This window comes from Camarhynchus parvulus, chromosome 2 (assembly GCF_901933205.1).
Source record: "Camarhynchus parvulus chromosome 2, STF_HiC, whole genome shotgun sequence".
Lineage (NCBI taxonomy): Eukaryota > Metazoa > Chordata > Aves > Passeriformes > Thraupidae > Camarhynchus > Camarhynchus parvulus.
In genome coordinates, this window is record NC_044572.1 from 142,785,333 (window position 1) to 142,804,961 (window position 19,629).

The window sequence follows — 19,629 nt, forward strand, 5'->3', positions numbered from 1 at the left end:
AACCTCCCAAACATGGAATTGATTTTGTCTTTTTGGAAATCAATTAACTCACATGTGCTAGTCGATCAAATCTGGCAAAGAGTTCATTCAGCATTCGGACCAACTCTTGGGCTGACAGAGTTGTGGAAAGGTTGGTGAAGCCTTTAACATCTGCAAAAAGAATGCTAAAAAAAAGAAAACATATTAATATTTCACTCTATTTCCTTTAATTTCTGAATGTTTTAAGTTACTTTCTAGCATTTTACTAGTGGAAGGATCATTTTATTACCCTTGAAGTACCATTACCTCTGTTCTATACTTTTGCACATACTGGAGTACCGAATATAAATATTGAAGGAACTAAAAAAAAAAATGCTATTCAGAGAGAGAAAATATTTTGCTAAAAATAGGAATAATGAAATTCTAGATTTTCAAAGCATACAACTCTCAAATTCTGAGAGTACAGACAAATCTGTGATAGTTTTAATATATACCAGGCTATGACCAGTTGTATTTAGTGTCATTTTAGGCATGGGACAGAAGTACCTGAGTTAGAACTATAGCGCTCTCTTTATAAGGTATCAATTTTTAATTGGATAATTATTTTTTCATTCTACTGACTTTACAGGGAGCCCAGTGTGATTGTACTTTGAATTTAGGTGTATCAACTTGTGTGCCTGAAATTGTGGTAGGATCTCCATTAACAAACTACTTGCAAACAGAGTTCTAACCTGTGTTTGAACATCTAGTTATTTTTCTTGCCTTTTGGCTACTCACTGTGCCTAGAATGATCGCATGTGAATATAGGGAAACATAAACACACACAAAGTCTGTGGTGCGCAAGATACCTCCCAGAACAAAGCATGTAATAGCTCAGTAATTATTAGCCAAAGAAAGCAATGGCTACCTTATAAAGTGGTGATGTTCAAAAAGACACACATCATTCTGGCACAAATCTCGTTAGCCCTTGAAAGTCAACCAATAACTGGTGTTACAATCTGAGTATCGAAAGATTTTGTTTCACTTTAGCTGATGAACTGTGGTAAACAAGATCACAAATTGGCAGCGTCTGAGAATTGCCAATGTAACCAATAAGAAACACAGTAATGATCAGGTTGACTGATAACACATCTTCAAATGTATGGAGTGGTAAAGGTTTGGGTGAGGTTTAGACAAGATGCTTACAAACTTGGTAAGATTTTTACCAGTGAGAAGTAATAAAATTAAAAGGTAAAGTACCAAGCTACTCAAAGAGTAATGAACAGTAATAATAGACTAAATTTATAAAAAATAAGATTTTCAAGATACTAGTTTCTACACTTTTAATTTTCAAACCAACAAAAATAAAATACTACTTTTAAGGATTCATATAGCATTGGTTTAGGTGGTATTCGGTACTGAACATTTAGGAAACAAAATAAAGTTAATGAAACCTCGTTTTGAAAAGATCTAGTTTCTGGCAGTATGTATAGAAGCCAACCAGTATCTATATTTTAAAGCATGCAGAATTTTAATTTCAAATCTCTTTCAGGCATAAAATATGTTTTGACTTCTCACCCTGTCTACAAGCCTTTTCCATTAAAGCAAAAGGGCCATTTCTCCATATTTTGATTCTTCTACAGCAACACTTACTCTGAGTATGAAAAAGGTTAATGGAAGACATTTTAATTTAGTGCAACTCAAACCTTTATGAGGGTCCTTGATACTTACAATCAGATTTAATAAAATAACATATCTGAGCTACTGCATGGACACAGAAGCAGCAGATAATCAATTTATTCTTCTGCAGAAGTGCAAATTATTTTTATTGAACTTCTCCAGGCAAAGTTATATTTTAGTTTCATCAAAAGGCAAAGTACTTGCTTCCCATGAAAACTATCTGCCACCATATCCATGCTTATTTTGCACTTCCTTCAATGATGATTTCAAAGATGGTCCCTCAATGATTTACCCTTGTGTTTTGGGAAAGGCTTATGGAAAATGCTATTGGCTTAATAAAATATTCTGATTTTCTGGAAATACAATAAAACCAAGATTGTGTAATGTCATGGAGTGGAAGTAGATCATTCTGGTGTAAATGTACAATTAGGACTAATTACCTTGAGTAGCAGCTCATAGGATAATTATCACCCTTCTGATAACATTTCAAGAAAGAAAAAAATTGGAGAGAGGAATAGAGATTAAGAAAATAATAATAAGACTGATTAAATAAAATGACTATAACACGGAGGAACCATATAACAGGTTACCATCTTTGAAAACATCTTACAAGTCTCCATCTCATTTTTCAGTGTGTGGGATGAGCAAGGTTGTGGCAGAGTATATGTCCACATGTAGGCAGGGCTCCCCTTCCTGGGCAATCCTGACCACTTAAGTGAACTTGAACTGAGTGTGAAAAAGTGAAAAAAAGTGGAAAAAAGACACAAATGGTCCAGACTCAGTGTTTAGTTCAAATGGGTCTTGCCATTGCCATGGCATCCAGTCATCCTGATGAATAGCAAAGGCATCAAAAAGCTTCTCTGTTTAAATACTAAACAAGGGTGCACTGACTTTCTGATTTATGAATGAATAAAGCAACAGAAGGGAAACCCTCAGGCAAGAGTAATTTAGCAACATCTGAGATCTTAAGCATTACAGAAAGTCTACTTCACCCACCTGACATTCTCATAACGATGAATGTAGATCTTATGGAACTGGTGCTGCAAATGTTCATCTTCCACATTGGTCATGTCATTGATCATTTCCAGGACTACAAACCGTGGTAACACAGAGAGCACCAGTCGTTCCTAAAACAAAGAGGAAACCAGTCTCAGTCTGAACAGGTATTTCACAATGCCCAGTTTAAGGATCTGGATAACTGGTTATTTAAGATGTGACCCTCCTCTCTAAAAATTGTAGCTCAGGCCATTTGTGATAATTCACTTTATCAGCCTGAGTCCATAGAACAGAACACCTCTGGTTTAGGTAAGGTAGAATAAAATGAGTTCACATGCAGTCATTCAAACTGGTCCTCTTGACTAGGAGGACTGGAGAACATATTCAACATTTCTAATTAGTTTTGTCTGTATTTCAAGAACACTCAGGAAGAGTAAACATTTGAGACATATGTTTATGTCTCATGCTTCTTTATACACATCCTTCTTTATAATGTATATTAGTAGAGTATCCATGTATATTAGTTTATTATTAGTGTGCAAACACAGTATGTCAGTGCATATTAGTGCACATGTACTTCTACTATTAGTGTATAAAGAGATATATACATATCCACACAAGCGCTGTTTCCAGCCCTGTCATAATATAATTAACCCCAGAATTTTCACAGAATTTCACCAAATACTCTGAGTTGGAAGGGACCACAGGGATCTTAAGTGACTGGCCTATATGGGGGTTGAACCTGGACTCATGGTTATTAGCACCATGCTCTAACTAACCACATCTTAGTGCAGCCAGGCAAGCCCTCAAAAAGTAATCAAGTTCTTTAATGAAAGCCCTAGATCATCCCCTGAGAGATTTTAGACTGGCTTCAGTGGCTCATCAGTTTAACGGCTTTGACAGATTTTTGCAAGTATCCAACCCAAATCTGTTTCTCTGCAAATTAAACCTTCTTTTTATCCTTTCAAATTGGGCATGGATAATTATTGATTGCTGCTTTCTCTGTAATAAACTTTCTGTACTAAAATACAGTTATTGTGTCCTCTTGCCCTCAGTCTCTTTTTTTTCAGATTAGAAAGCTTTGTCCAGTATTGGAATTTATCACTCCCAATCACTCTGAAGCAAAGTTACAATTTTTCACTTTTCTTTTGCTTTACAGGATTGCAAATACTGAAATCTTATTGAACTAAAGAAGACAATGTTACTAGCATGTATGTAAGCTATTTATAACCAAATTTCAAACAGCATTTTGGGGAATAGGATATATCTAGAGATAACCAGATACAAACTTCCAAATTAGGCACACATGTAGACTACAGAACACACAGATGAATAAAGTCCTCTCCTCTCCTCTCCTCTCCTCTCCTCTCCTCTCCTCTCCTCTCCTCTCCTCTCCTCTCCTCTCCTCTCCTCTCTCTTTTTTCTGACAAAGAAACTGATGTTGAATTTGTTTTGAGGCAAGATGATATCAGGAGGACATAAAATAATCTCATAGTATAGAGGCTGTGTGCTATGTCCCTTCTTAAGGGTGAAGATTTGTTCAGAGAGAACAAGAAAAACCAGAGGAATGATGAGTGGAATGACAAAGACAAGAAAACCAATAATGAAAATAATGATTTTTATGCCAGCAGGATTCAATGTCATGTGGATGAAATGTTGCCATAGATTAAACATCTGAATAAATGAAGGAATCCCTTCCTAGCTTTCATAGGAAGTGATATCACTGCTAACTTACAACTTTCACAGTGTAGATCATGAAGAATTCTCTCTCTGAGCAGTCTTAGTCAGCAGTTAGTAACCAATCTTCAGCTCTGATGGGAACACATTGTGGATAAACACCTCCATTTGTCTAGATGGCAGCACCAGCTGAGGCGAACTGTATGTTTGTTTAAGAGGGGAGAACACAGGCTGCCAAAATCTGCCCTGGAGCACTGGAGAGTTTCACCACTGCAGCACTGGAGTGTTACACCCCCTTCCAAGAAGGCACTCCTTCCTGCATAACATGCTGACAGAATGTGAGATAACTGAGAATCTTCTAATATTTAATTTATCCACCTATTCTACAAACCTTTGTTAAATCAAGACCTGCATTTGTGAGGAAGAGACAAAAATTATGTGAGTGATGGCTTCTAAAGAGCAGGCTGTGAACTATAATGCAGCGAGATCATCCTTTATTTTGAGAAATAGCCAAGCTCAGACTTTCTGTTTTCCCATACAGGGTGGTTCTAATTTTAGCACATCTGCTTTGTCCTGGCTTTGTTCCACCCTTTCCACCTGGGAATTCTGCTATCCTTCATTCTTCTGATGTGTAAACACTGGATGTGATGTTTGTGATAGCAAGAAGCAAACCAGTCCCTTAGGAGGTCCTGCATATTCCTGCAAACCCAGGTTTCACAGGAACATCTACACCTCAGGTAACTTCACTCACAAGCAAATGCAAAGAGTTGCTGATTGTTAGACTGGGAGAAATATTTTAAAAATTTTGTGTCATCAAGCTTCCTATGATAGAAGGCACTTATATTTTCTTATTCCTTCACTATTAAGATACATAGCTCACTATGACCAAAAAATAAAACTACCTTCTGAACAAATCAGATCAGTATTTCAGGGACATGTATGAATAAAGTGTCCAATGACTTCTTGTGAAGATACATTCAGAATAATACTAAATTTTTTCACTGTAAGAAGAAATATGTTATTTTCTAGCTTACCCATGAAGGATGGCAAATTGGAAGACAATTTTTTTTTAAAAAAGGAGATTTAAAAGAAAGAAAGCAAATGGAAATCCTGGTTGTTATTGAACTATTTATGAAATCTATGATAAGTGAACATTTAAAAAAAGATCAGTTCCTTCAAACATTTATGGCTTAAATAGAGAATGTACTTTTTTCCCAAAAGGAAAATCTTACATTCCTAATTTGCATTCACCTAAGGGAGTATTGAGCAATGCCTCTAGAAAGTTTATTTAAAATAAAACATAGTTGGCTTGGCACGTGTTCACTAAGCCAAGAAAAATGTGCCTAGGATATTTGATATCTTAACCTTCATGCTACTCATTAAGGTAAGTTAAATGTTCTTGTCTGCACATAAGATCTGGCAATGACCCATAAAACTGAGGTTAATTACTTTGCCTCTGTAGCAGCCCTCCTCCATTATAGGGAAGCGTGTGATGAGCCTTTGCTGGAATCACAACTGAAGGTTCATGAACAGCTGATGTCTCTACTCTGCATGGTGGATGTTGTGCTAAGGAAGAGCACTGCAAGAAAAACAGCATTTAGGTGTGCCTGTGTGTATCTATATATACTTTTTGAGGCACTTCAGTTACCATCAATTTTCTGTTACTGAAGCATTCAAACGACAAATTTTTTTGCTCTGTGGGTGTCAGCTGTCCCTTGCTATGCCCAGCTACTCCTACATCACACCACACTGACAAGATAGTGGGGATGCTGAACCAGGTTTCTTCTCCAAGCTGGGAACTGAGGTGGGCTCTGGTGTGGATCATTTCCATTCTTTCTTTTCCTACAGCTGATTCTAGTGTTCTCTGGACCAAGTCCTTTTTCAGAGGTATTTCACATCACTTTTCTTCAATTCAACAGTTAAGAAAGATTTTCGGTTATTCAAGAATGAGTGTCAGGTCACTCTTCCCTTGATATAAAGATCCTTGCCACATAACTGCCCTTCAAGCTACTTAAATACTATTGCTCCTATTTCACAGATTTAGATACTGTGGCACAGAAGAACAGCACAAATGTGTGGAGGTCATGTACAAAAAAGCAGCGGCTAATCCCAGGGAAAAGAAAAATGTCATTTTTTTTAAATCTTCTGTACCTTACTATTTACATGACCAAAGAGTCCTCACTTTTTCAGTCAGTCCCTCTTGGAAGGCATTTTCAGAGCTGGAGGGTAACACATGAGAAAAATTTCCTTTTCTTACAGAGTAAGCCCTAATAAAATTTTGTGAACTCTAGGGTGAAGGAAACTCCATCACCCAGATCTTTTGAAAGCTTGCTAGTTCAGCGGTGGTCTAAGTGGAGACAGTTCAAAGCAGCAGTGGTAAGTGGTTTGAAAAGGAACAGAGATATATTTGTTCAAGAGAAAAGACACAGGAGAAAGAAAGTAGCAACAAAGGAATGCTAGAAAAGAGCTGGTGAACTATTATTCTAATAACAATTCATGACATGAATCAACCTGTGTTTAAGATGGAGCTGTCAGAGTTTAGAGTAAATTAATTTAAAAAGTACCTTTAACCTGAAGAATAACTATGGTAAAGAAAAAAAAAGTAGAATTCACTAAACGTAACAAATTGATGGTGCATTCGAACACCTGAGTTTTGTGACTCCGAGGTAGTTATGCCCAAATTTTCATTTCACCCAATCAATCTGGAGAGATACTCAACCAAGTAAATTTCTCCTTTGGTGTTACTATGGGTCCCTTTGGGTTCTGTTGCCTGTTTTGACTAGATCTCAGTCCATGGTAGTAGGAGCTCATAGATGTAAAGAATGTGTAGTCACTTAGTTTAGGAGGTGTCAAATATAGAGCTGACTCCTACCCAATCTACTCCTTCAGGAAAAGTTAGCAGCAGTGAAACAAATCCTGCAGTGACAAGTAAATTAACTTCATGAGTCACCTACATCTACTTAAAATCCCAAGACTGCAATTTAACATTTATACTGCCTCTAAGGCCCATTTATTGTTTTATGCATCTGCAATAGTCATTCTTTGTTGCACAGCTTTGCTGTGGTCTGCATGCACTAATCCCTGGGGTCACTTGTGCTGAAATCAGGGGGTGCCAGTGCTTACAACTGCACAAACATAGGTAGGCGTATTCATGGAGAACTGGGACATGTCCCTGATGAATAAATAATGACCTTTGCAGCAGTTTTCGAGAAGAGTCAATTAACCAGTGCACAAGGCCTCAGTCTTGTGAATAAAAACCAGAGACCTTTCCACTTGGGCTGATCAAAGAGACCAAAATTCCAAGAACAAAACATCTACAAGCAATTTGGGATCTGGAGGAGATTGCTAAGAGGAAGGTCAAACTCCCTGAGGTTTCTCTGCAGGTCATGTGAGGGAACCACCCCTGCAGGGTCTGCTGTCTGCAAAGGCTCCATGCACCAGCTCCACTTAGATGGTATAGACTTTTCTTTGTTCCATATAATTTTTATTGAGGATGGCTTTTCCAAGGCACAAAAACCCCTCTTGACTGACGGGTGAGTTTGCTTCTTTTCCTCTGCATGTACCATCAAAAGTGAGAAAGGGGGAACCTACAGAGAAGTCGTGGGAGTAAGTCTGGGTTTGGAATCATGCTGCTTATGGCTGTTCCCAAGACACTTGTGTAAAATTGCAGTGGGCGTACCCCAGAAGTGTTTAACTATAGATGCTCTAGAGAAACTGTTTCACATTTTTCATCTTGATTTTTAAGAATCATTTTTCCAGAACCATCAAGCTTATCTTTAACAACATTTACAATTAATATCAGAGGTGTTTTATTGTCTTAAACACTGAACTTAATAGGATGTGAAAAGGGCAATTCGGAGCAGGAGTAGTTTTAGTCTTTCTGTAGCACATGAGCTTTTATTACATTTAAGGGAAGTCAATAAAAATTGTATTGTTTTGTACTGAAAATCTGACCATGTTCAGAATAGACGTAATTATTGTAGATGTCACTCTAGAAAATGGAAATTAGCATCTCTCATTATGATGAACTGCTCTGAAGAGAAATTCTTTTGTGCTTACTAAGTGTACAATGGTCAGTCTATTTGCAGCTGCTCTTTCTTGTGTCTCATCAAGACAATGGGAGTTAATTAAAAAATACTGAAGGAACTGCAGTACCTAATTCATTCAGACTTGTGGGATTATGAGGCTGCCTCTTAGCTTTTACTACTTAACTTCTGCAATGTTTGATATGAGCAATATCAACTTTGTTTTATTTTAATTCCAGCAATTAATATCTCAAATTATCCCATCCTTGGCTGCATGTTCCATTTAGGCATCTGCTGTTTTCAAAGAGAAACAAGACCAGGTCACACAGAAGGTCTTGGAGTCTCCTTTTGTTTAGGTTTTGTCTATGAAACATATCTAGAATCTCAATCAATCTGATAACCCAATATTTATGAGAGTGAATGAAAGTGAACCCTTCATGAAAGCGTCTAATGAGACATGTTGCAAAGTTTGTGGCAATGAAAGTAGGAAAAAGCTTTTTCCACACAATTATTGTAGGAAGATGTTATTCAATTTTTTCCTCTGTGCTGTTGTCCAAACCAGCATAAAACAATATACAAAGCACATGCTGAAGGGAGGAAGTGCAAGTCATGCTGGTCCTTTGTTTTGACTGGGTAGGGAATGGTTTGATGATTCAATACCTGAAGCCACATTACAAAATCTTGGCAGGGTGTGATGACTAACAGTCTACTGCCATGTGTAAAAGGAGGTGTCTTTTTTATTACCCAGTTGTCTGTGTAAGGAGATCACAATCTTAGTGCCTGCTTACCCTGAAGTTCCTGAGATGTAGAAGAATGATTCCAGGGTTAGGTTTTTATGCCTTCCCAGTATAATTTTCACTTTGTAAATATTTAGCTCATCCTGTAACATACTGGGAATTGGTAGAACAACACTCCCTGCCTTTTTTTTTTTTCCTCTTTTTTGCATGATACTTGTTATTGCTTATGCAGGTATATTTAATTAAAAATAATTATTCCTCTTCAAAATATTTACAAAAATACTTCAAAAAATATTTTAGAAGTAACACAGTTGATCATGAAGCTAACTGCTAGCTGCAGGCAGTAATTACACCATGGCACAGGTACAATGAACCAAATTGTCATGAGGCCACATGAACACCACTATCTTGCATGGGAGTGGATGGGAGCACATCATGAAACAATCTCCTGATAGTGCTTTGTTTGTTTGAGCTGTCTTTTAGCTTTGGCAGTAGGATCTACAGGTCTCAGATTAAGTGCTTTCAAATTAAATGTCTGTATTGAATACACGCAATCATTAATAATTCCAGATCCTCTGAACCCTTACATATGACTTTTTATCTCCTTAGTGAAGAGCATGTTAGATTTACATTTCATTGTGAAACCCAGTCATGTTAGAAAGATGAGTGGTGAAAAGCAGGAGTTATAAAACAATTTGTATTACTGCCCTACCTTGTAGACATGAACATTTATCATAGAATCATGCAATGGGTTGGGTTGGAAGGGCTGTTCAAGATCAGTCAATTACCCCCTGGCCATGGGCAGGAGAACATTCCTCTAGACCAAGTTGCTCAAAGTTCCATCCACCTTCCAGTCAAGGGGCAGTCGCAACTTCCCTGGGCAACCTGTTCCTGTGTCTCACCACCCTCACAGTCAAGAATTTCTTCCTACTAGCAAACTCAACCTACTCTCTTTCAGTTTGAAGCCATTCCCCCTTGTCCTACCACTATATGCCCTTGTCAAAAGTCATTCTCCATCTCTCTTGTAGCCCTTTTAGGCACTGGGAATTTCTATAAGTTTTCCCGTGGGCTTCTTTTCCCCGGACTGAACAATTTCAAATTTCTCAGCCTGTCTTCATAGGAGAAGTGCCCCAGCTCTCTGATCATCTTCATGACTCTCCTTTAGATTTTCTCCAACAGGTCAATGTCCTACTTATTGCTGGGGACCCCTGAGCTGAACAAGTGATACTCTTCACCCCCACAGTAACCCATTAGACTCATCTAATAATGGAAAGTCATATTTTATATTCTTAATTTTGTTTCTTCCAAATATCATGATGATTTTTTATTTATTGTTTATTAAACAATAGTGGAGAAGACAAATATTCAGAAGAAAAATATTTATATGGAAATAAGACCCATATTATGACAAAAAGCTTTGTACTATCTTCTGGTGTATTGGCTTCCATAAATTTCAGTTAGCTTGCAAGGAAGGCTGGAGTCAGAGCTAAAGAACAGGAGAGAGACAGACACAACACTGAGTTCATAATGGCATAATCTTAAGCTTTTCCTTGTTTTACTGGGATAGAAAATGATCACAAAACATCTCCTACAATTCAAATTTGTTCTAAAATATCAGAATGGCACCATCTGACTTTAATGCTTACAGTGCTGCGTTTCTCTGGAACAGCTTTGACTCATCTGCTATTAAATCTTCATTTAATTCTTCTGTACTGGTTCTTTTTTCTATTGATTTAGATGTCTCTTTTACACTTTGTTACTTTTTTTGAGCTGTTTTGAAAATTTCTAGACAAATTCAGTAAAATACACATCTGTGAGGAGTACTCATGGCAGCTAATGACAGAAAATATCAGAAAGAAGGCTTTTGTGCCTTTTATTGTTCAGCTTTCTATGACTAAATCACTGCAGACACCAAGATGAATAACAGCCACAAGGTCATATTTTCTGGTCGAAACAAGGAATGCACCTTGTCAGAGAATTACAAGACTCCAGTACTAAACAGACCAAGAAGAATAAAACTTCCTTTCACTAAGTGGGAGAAATAGTCACCTCCTGAAAATCAAACCCCTTTGAATAGGCTTGTAGATGGGCAGTTGAATACTGGTGATAATACCTTTGGCCCAGCCTGGGAATGAAACTAGAGGCAATTTTAGTAAGGAGGTAATGTAAAAGGGAATCTTCAATGAAGGCCTTCAGGGACACTTATGGAAAGATGTTCACAAAAGCCTTCTCCTACAGGGATGAGTACACATTTATAGATTTTAGGAAATTAGCATAATTTATAAAAAGCACCAATTGGGAGGACAAGGGGTGATGCCATTCCCCCCCAAGTCAAACCCCTTCTCTGGAGCCCCTCCTTCAGCACTGGCTGTACTTTCTCCAGGAAAATGGATCTCGACGAGTTGTTCTCAGCCTTGGTTCCCAGGAAAAACCAAGACAGCACAGAACCTTCTACCTCCTGGGGCTTGGAGCTCTGGAATTTGTTTTGTCTTTCTGCTCACAGAAAGGCCATGGAAAAACACTGGGAAAACTATCTACTAATACAATAGGTGACAGAGTTACAAATATTTGTGTGAAGAATACAGAGAACATATTAGAGAAAAAAAGGCAAAACCCAAACAACATGAATTGGAAAGACCATTAGCCTATTTATAAATGTTAATCCAAATATTCTATTTTACCTTAAATTATCTTAGTAATGGCATCAGTAACTTGACTCTGTTTATCTTGGAATTGGTACTGCTTATGGTTATATGATTTAAAAACATTCCTTGGACTACAGAGTCCCTCTATTAATTAAGCATCTTGTAAAGACATTAATTTTAGAGTCTTCCTACAGTCCTTTTAGGGCACTAAGGGAAGTTTCTTAGTACACTAACAGTTCTGATCCTGAATGAGAAATTCAGAGCAAAGGCACTAACTTGATGAATTTGGAGCTTGAAGTTCTTTATTAAGCCAAGAGGAATGTGTGACAGCCCAGCTGGTAGAAGTCTCATCACTGTAGGGGGCTGAAACTATTTCATTCCCCTTACTCATTCCATCTCTGTCCACTTCCCTGATGCATCAGCAAGGGTTACTAGTTGCTGGCAGCTCTGAAAAAGGCTTTTATTTTTTTTTTTTTTTTTTAGAAACCTCTCTCTTTAGCAAAGAGCTGAGAGCACAGGAGACACAGGCCACCAAAATCCTGTCAGTTTCGTTCACTGTTGACCAGCATTTGAGCAACCTGGTTTGGAGATCAAAGTACCTCACAGAAGCTTTATCCTCAGTGAATCTAAAATTCATCTACTAGGAAGGAGGTTTCCTTCTCACTAATTCCTTCCCATACCTGAAGATCTGACACTGGGATTTCTCCTCTATATGAATTGCACTTCAGGATCTGACTCCTATCTCTCTGTCATTGGCTATAAATCTCATTATTCTGTTTGAGCCCATGTGACAACTCTGGATTTGCAAGGAATAGAAGAGAAGGAAGCAGATAATTTTTGTCTTGATTTTACCTTAAATTTCTACTTGACAGAAAAATGTGAAGTTATGATTTGATGACAAGAAACAAACACCAGCAGTGAATGTGAAGGCACTACGTATAAACTCTGACTTTACAATCTTTGGATTTCTACTGCAAATGGGTTCAGTAATGGGGAGTTTTGAGAGAAGGTGTAGTAAATATACATCCTGGTATCAACAGAATCATAAAAATGTAAATATTTTTTCCCCCCAACAATAAGGAAGAAAAGTCTTTTATTGGATTTAGAAAACAGGTCACCTACTAAATCAGAATATGGAAATGGATTAGGAAGAACAATATAAACATTTCATATTCCTTTATTTTTTGGATTAACCAGTATGTTATACTTAGGGCTTGATCATCTAAGTGCTGATGGAACAACATGAAGAAAAAATTTCAGTGGCAACCATGGTTCTTTAGAGAAAAGTACTAAGATGAAAGAAAGTCAGGACAAATGTGAAGCTTTACTTAGAATCTCACAATTAACAAATTGGTTTTTATCAAGAGGAAAAAAAAGCCTATAATTTAATATTTAACCAGAGGTTTACATTTTATTTTTTATTTTAAATGGTGAGTTTATTGTTTGCCCTTTAAAAATAAAGGCTCGGTTATTGTGATCATAATTTTAAAATATGAAGCACATTAAGCTCTTTTTATAAAGACCATGTGCTCTCTAAAATTAAGATTATTCTTTTATTTTTTTAAACTAAATCTGAACTTTATCCTCATACCAATTCACAGAGATTTTATTATTCTTACCACCACCATAAATACAAAAATACACACACACACACACACACATATCTACATATATGTTCATACATATGTATATGTACATACACACAAGACTTCACAGTGCTTAACCCTCTTAAAGTGTCCTTTCCAATCCCAGTCCAATCTGCTTTTATTTTAGAGGTTGCAAAGCACTGACAGTTGATTAAATTCTAGCTTTGTGAGAGCTTGATAAAACCTACATAACATGTAAGCTGCTTTAAAAAATTAAAAAAAATAAAAGCCAAAAAACAAACTAGAGTTCATCAATCTGCAGAGAGCTTCTTAAAGCCATGGGAAACAGAGATTGTCGCAGGGGAAAGTGTGAAAAAAATCCTCTGGAAGTAGAGGCAAGAGGAAACAAATGGTCAAACAGAACAGGTTTTTTAATGGAAAAAGAGATTAAGGCAGGATTATAGTTTTTCCAAAGATCTCAGGCAGAAGAGACTAAATATGCCAACACCAGATTGTTCTGAAGACTAAGGGTTGTCTTCTCATTTTCTAGCCCTGATGCCCATACTAGAAAGACACAATGTGTGATCATACCTAGAAAACAAAACTATCCTCTTCTCACCTGGACAAATGGTCCTTTCAGGTGGTCAAATGGTCCTTTCAGGTGCTGAGCTCTAATCCTTTATGCCAATCAAATGAAACTTTATCCAAACTGTTTTGGCTTGCCAAATGAGCTTTAATTGGATTTGTGGAATCCCCTATGAGAAAGAGATTACCTGGAATGTTGGTGCTCAGAAAGCCAGTGGCAGGACTTGCAGGGAGGAATTGTCCGTAGAGTACTCTCTTAGGGAACTCTTCTCATTACACCATTTAATGTAACAAAGTTTTTCTTCTTTCTCCCCACTGATATGACTCAACCCATAGTTAAAACTTGCAGGCACCCATCTTTGTCCCACCTTGATGGAAAGCATCCCTGGAAGCCCAGTGGTTAAGGTTTGATACCAGCCTGGGCCCTCTGGCCTGAATACTCCTTGAAGACAGGGAGCAGGCAGTGCTTGCTCCCCACCTGCCCTCCTGCCTCCAACCTTCAGCTCCAGTTCCTCTGCCAGTGTGTTAGATGCCCAAGAACATTTCTGTAAGAATTAAGGAAGATGTTAAGAAGGACCTTTATTTTTACATAAGAAGACTTTCTCTCTGTGGAATTGGAAATTGTTTCTGCAGAGAAATGGGCCTGCTTGCTGAGGACTGTCTTGGAGAGGGATTTAAACAATACAACTAAAAAGACTAATGTGTTGTGGCTTTAGTAACTTCTAGAACTAGGTGTCTGCACTAAAACTACACAAATGTAGTGCTAAAATTAGAATAATTTTCTCCATTTGTCTTGTCAAGACTTAGAACCTGGAGGATTTGTTTCTCATTTGAGTTCACTCCCTCCCAATAGTTTACCACAGCAAGAGCTGAGCAGCCTTGCTGGCGAGCTCTGTGCAAGAGGTAAAAAGTTTTCTCTTCATGAATGATGCATGACCTGCTACACTGAGAACAAGAATGAGCACCTCTCCAGAGGATGAATGCAAAAGTCAAACAGATATGGACTGTTTTCCCTTCTGATCTCAAACAGCTTCTATATAAAATGATACTAGGTGCTCTAAATCTACTAGAATTAATGGAAACAAAATGTTTCAGAGAGGATATATATTGGGTTTTCTGAACATTAGTCCAGATCCTAGGTTATTCCTGTTAGTAGCATAAAGTTTAACAACTTTTCTTAGCTTGAAAGTAGCCTCTCATCCCTGTTTTCCTATTGTTTTGTCCAGGCTTCATTTGTGTCTTTGGTCTAGAGCAGTCTTGGATGGGGAGTTGATGTGTGGCCATGACACCAGAGAAGTTTCAAATTATGACTAAATGCCTTTTCTGTGAATTGCTGTCCTGCAATATTGTAATCTTATTACAAGGGAAGGGGTAAGGGCTGGACTGATTTTTATAGTCTTGTAGCTATAATAACTTTAGCTATTTAACTTTTGTGATTTTTCCTGTCTGGTCCTCTTAAGGCTTCATTTGCAGCCTCAGTTAGTCAAATATTCCTTTTTTATTGCACAACACATTTTTTATTGCACAACAATAGTCCTGATTTCACTACACAATAATTGTTTTCAGATATATATATAACTTGATATATGAATGTGGGGTGCACAAAAAGGCTGTATGACAATTATCTGAGAGACTATAATTAAATTGCAGTATTTCAGGGTTTAAAATGTTATGAAAATTTCAAGTAAAGACAGGAGAAAGAGCAGGTCAGGACACCTGATATATATTGAAAGCAATTCTACATAAAGCCATCATTTCAATATGTGTCTGGATTTAAAACTTAGGGATTTTGTATCCTGAGAAACAGAAATGAAAAAGTAATTTAGTGCAGGTTTCTTCTCTTCATTAAGGAAATTTCACAGCATTTTCACAATGAGGAAATTACATATTCATTGGTTTTGAAGGGTTTTCAGTTGCTAATTAAGAAAGTGAGTTAGACTATCTATTTTCATTGCCCAGATATGATGAAAGCAGAATTACCTGCTGTGTACTTGCAACAAAATCAAGCTTAAAACAAAGACAGTGTCTTTGAAGTGTTCACTAACAAAGTATAGCACTGGTTGTCAACATTTTTGAAATCAAATGAAAGTATTAAATCAAAATTTCAAACAGGTGGTAGCAAGTTATGATAGTGTTGGAATAAAATGGATTTATGAAAACTGAGAGCCTTATGTTTTTTTATATTCATAATTGCAATGTTTTGAAAATGAAATCGGAGGACATTTTTGGTGGCCATATTTGGCTGCTTGATATAAATATATGCCTTAAGAACATGCTGCTAACCACAATTCATTAGAAAATATTTAAATTCATTATTTTATCAATAACTGTTAAACAGATGCTGTTTTTACAACACAATTTTCTGTGCTGCCTCCTGCAGCTTGCTTCCCTGATACTTTCATCTTTCGATGATAAAGTCTTTCTGTTACTCATCAACTCCTTTAAATCTGTCAAGCTCTGAAATGTTTTAGATTTTCACAAAAATTTTAATTTTTTAATGAAAATTAGGAAATAATTAGACACAGATGTTCTCTCAGTTTTACAGGGTGCTGGGATTTCCAAATGGTGTCACACAGATAATACCATGCAGGTAAGTGCATAAACATCATTAGCAATGACTGCTGGAGTAATTCTCCTTTGTAGCCACACTGTTGTTCATTTTCATAATAGAGTAATTAGAGCTAGGAAATTCATTGCAATTGAAAATGCTAATATGTACTTCTAACTACCCCAGGTGTTTAAAAACAAAAGGGTAACAATAGAAAATCAGATCCTTGATGATCTGAAAATACAACTGAAAGTCCTGACTTTCTGAAACAATTCAGAAAATTTTGTCTACAAGTCTTGTGGAGAGTAAATGGGGATGGGGGAGGAAGAATGAAAAAAGATATAGGAGCTTTATTGTATGTAGACTTATGGAAATAGACACTGGAAACTGAGTCACTTCAAAACTGGAGTCAGGTTGCCCTGGATCAGCCAAGCTCCATAAAGTCTTATGCATCATCCAGAGCTGCACTGCATTCTTCTCCTTCTTGTACAGTCACTGAATGAACTGCAATTGGTGTAAAAGTTGAACTTGTACCTGAAGATATTTTCAGTGGAAAATGAGCCAATGGAGCTAATTCAGGTTTACAGAGGCCGTAGGCCCAGACATGAATGGGTCTGAACAACACAATGGCTTTTACTGCCAAAGTGGAAAACTTCACAGCAAAAATGAAATAGCTCAAGGAATTCTTGAATCCTGAAAACCCACAAAGGGAGACACTGCTGGAAGATAATGGCATCTGGAAAACACGTGACATCCAAATTTCAGGTTAGAGTAACATGAAGAACAACAAAGATGTTTATTCATCCCCAGTGGAATTTTGGTGATTTCACCTCCTATTTTCATCACTCCTTATGCAAGGGTTGCAAGTGAATAAATGAAGCTGCTTTCACTGAAAAAATCAGCTCATATACATAAAATGTATCTGGAAATACAGAAAAATTTCTTGTTTTTCACCAGCAGCAGAAGCTGACGCAGTAGAAAGTTTATATTTGTATTCCAGAAAATCTACATATACTCATTAGAGGATCCTTAAAAACCTCTGACAATGAGAGATCCTTCCTTATCACTATTATTGTTTCCTTGTACATCTCCATAGTTCTAATGGCGCCTCTTGCTTTTCTCTAAAACATAGATTATAAAATATTTGCTTCACAAATATCAGGTGACTTTCCATGACTGGTTCTTTTAGGCATTGCACAATACTGCAAAACGAGACCAGTAGCATTTATCATTATTAGAATGACGGAAGATTAGAGATTATGAATCCAAGGGATATTAAGAAATTGGAAGGGTCATACTGGGAGAGCAGAAACTTAATTTCTTGGTTTTAACAATACACAATAATGAATAGAAATATATCTGAATCATTCATATAACTTCCATGATTACATAAAACTGGAGCCTCATTCTGTAATTGTTTATGGACAACCATACCACTCGTTGTAGTTTTAAACTTATGTTGTTTTGTTCTTACTTTAATTTTACTGGTCTTCTGATTCAAATAAAGTAAAGAAAAAAACAGACTTTACAGGATCTTTCTGGCGAGCTGTCCCACTTCATATGACATGCCATACATACAACATGCCAATAAATTTTAATTTTCTATTACTTTCAGTGGAAGAAGCAGAAGATGTGTGAAGATGAAAGAAGCCTCAAGAGATTTAAATTAAGTCATCCACTACTATAAACAGTAGCAGTACCACCACTGAAAGCAACAAAAACATTTTCCTTGCTGTAAGTACCTTTTATTTTAGTTTATGGCAAGTGAAAGGAAAATAAAATGAAGTGGAATAAACTTGGAATTCCTGGAATAATTACACAAATAATATTCCTCTATTTTCCCTGCAAATTACTGTTCATCAACAATATTTCTATAAATTTTTAGAAGCCACATCACAGCTATCATCCTGCATACTCTTTTTCCACCTTTTTTCCCCCTCCAAAGGAAATTAAAGTAATGGAAATAATTTAGTAAACTTTAATCCTTACTTTTTAAAATTTGATGTGCATTAACAGGAAATAAGTTTTTTACATTAATCTACAGTACAGATGCCATTTATCATGCAATATTTTTCCTCAAGATAGCAAAGTGCTAGCAGTCACTGAATTACTGCCTGTATATTCATTAAGTGAGCATGAATAAGCTGCTAAAAAAGGTGGTCACCTAAAATGTGACCTTGTCAGTCTTAAAACAGATAGGTTTAAAAATTGCTTAAATGAGATGCTACCCCAGAAACAAATAGAAAAAATAGAATGCTGAGGGAAACAGTCTCTCAATTCCTCAAGATGTTCCAGTATTGGAATATTTGTTTAATGTTGCTGTTCCAAATACAAATGAAAAGCTGAAATGTTTATTAAATATTTTCATATATAGTGGCGTCCATAATAACAAAATTACAAAGTTGCAAGAAAATTAATCAGAAATATTTTAAAATGTTTTGGTTTTATATTATAGAATTATATTTAAAAATTTTGAGCTAGTTTATTATTAATTAGGTTTCAGAAGAGATCTTTCATTTGGTGTCCTTTTGTCTGTATTTTTCTCCTGCGGGCATTTTCCTTGGCCCAAGGACACTTCCCTTTATGCATTTCCAGTCATATGATGGCTGTGACACACTGCTTTGTTTGGTTATAGGTGAATCTCAGCTGCAGTGAGGTAACACTCCAGGAAGTTCTGCCCTCAGGGAACAACACAGCCCTGAAACCTTGCAAAGCACAGGGCCAAGACAAAATTCACAGTTCAGCCTGACTTAATAAAAACAAATATTTTTCATCCAACCACTACTTTCCCCTTCTCAAAAAAAAAAATCTTCCCACCCAAATGGAAACTATCTGTTGTCATTTTCCTAATAGATAATAAAAGTTCAGCAAAATTGGATTTCTCAAAATATTTTTCTTTGTACTACCTTCATTTTATGCAAGAGGATAAAATAATTCTAATGGGAAAACCTCAGAATAAAACATTTTGGTAGTGATATAAAGTTTTTTACAATGAACTCTAGAAAACTATAATCACAGCAAATCTTACAAAATCATGGTTTATGAAAAATAAGGCAAGAAGGAACAGAGAAAAACCCCAAAACCCCCACAATCCCCAAAAGGCATGAAAATATGATCCTGTAGTTAAAAAAAGAACAGAGTATCCTAGATAATATCCCTCAAAGTCTTTTCAGTCAGCAATGGCTGCAGAGA

At 36.6% G+C, this 19,629-nt stretch overlaps 1 protein-coding gene across 2 annotated transcripts in view; it reads right to left on the minus strand.

Annotated features, from left to right (window-relative positions):
- The window catches only part of ADCY8 (adenylate cyclase 8), a 116,516-nt gene that overhangs the window by 65,584 nt on the left and 31,303 nt on the right, over positions 1-19,629 (minus strand). For both annotated transcript variants that reach the window (XM_030971180.1, XM_030971179.1), the window contains exons 3-4: positions 2,635-2,765; positions 53-164 (exon numbers count right to left, since the gene is read on the minus strand). In XM_030971180.1, the coding sequence (XP_030827040.1) occupies positions 53-164; positions 2,635-2,765 (243 nt within the window). The remainder of the gene's footprint in view (positions 1-52; positions 165-2,634; positions 2,766-19,629) is intronic.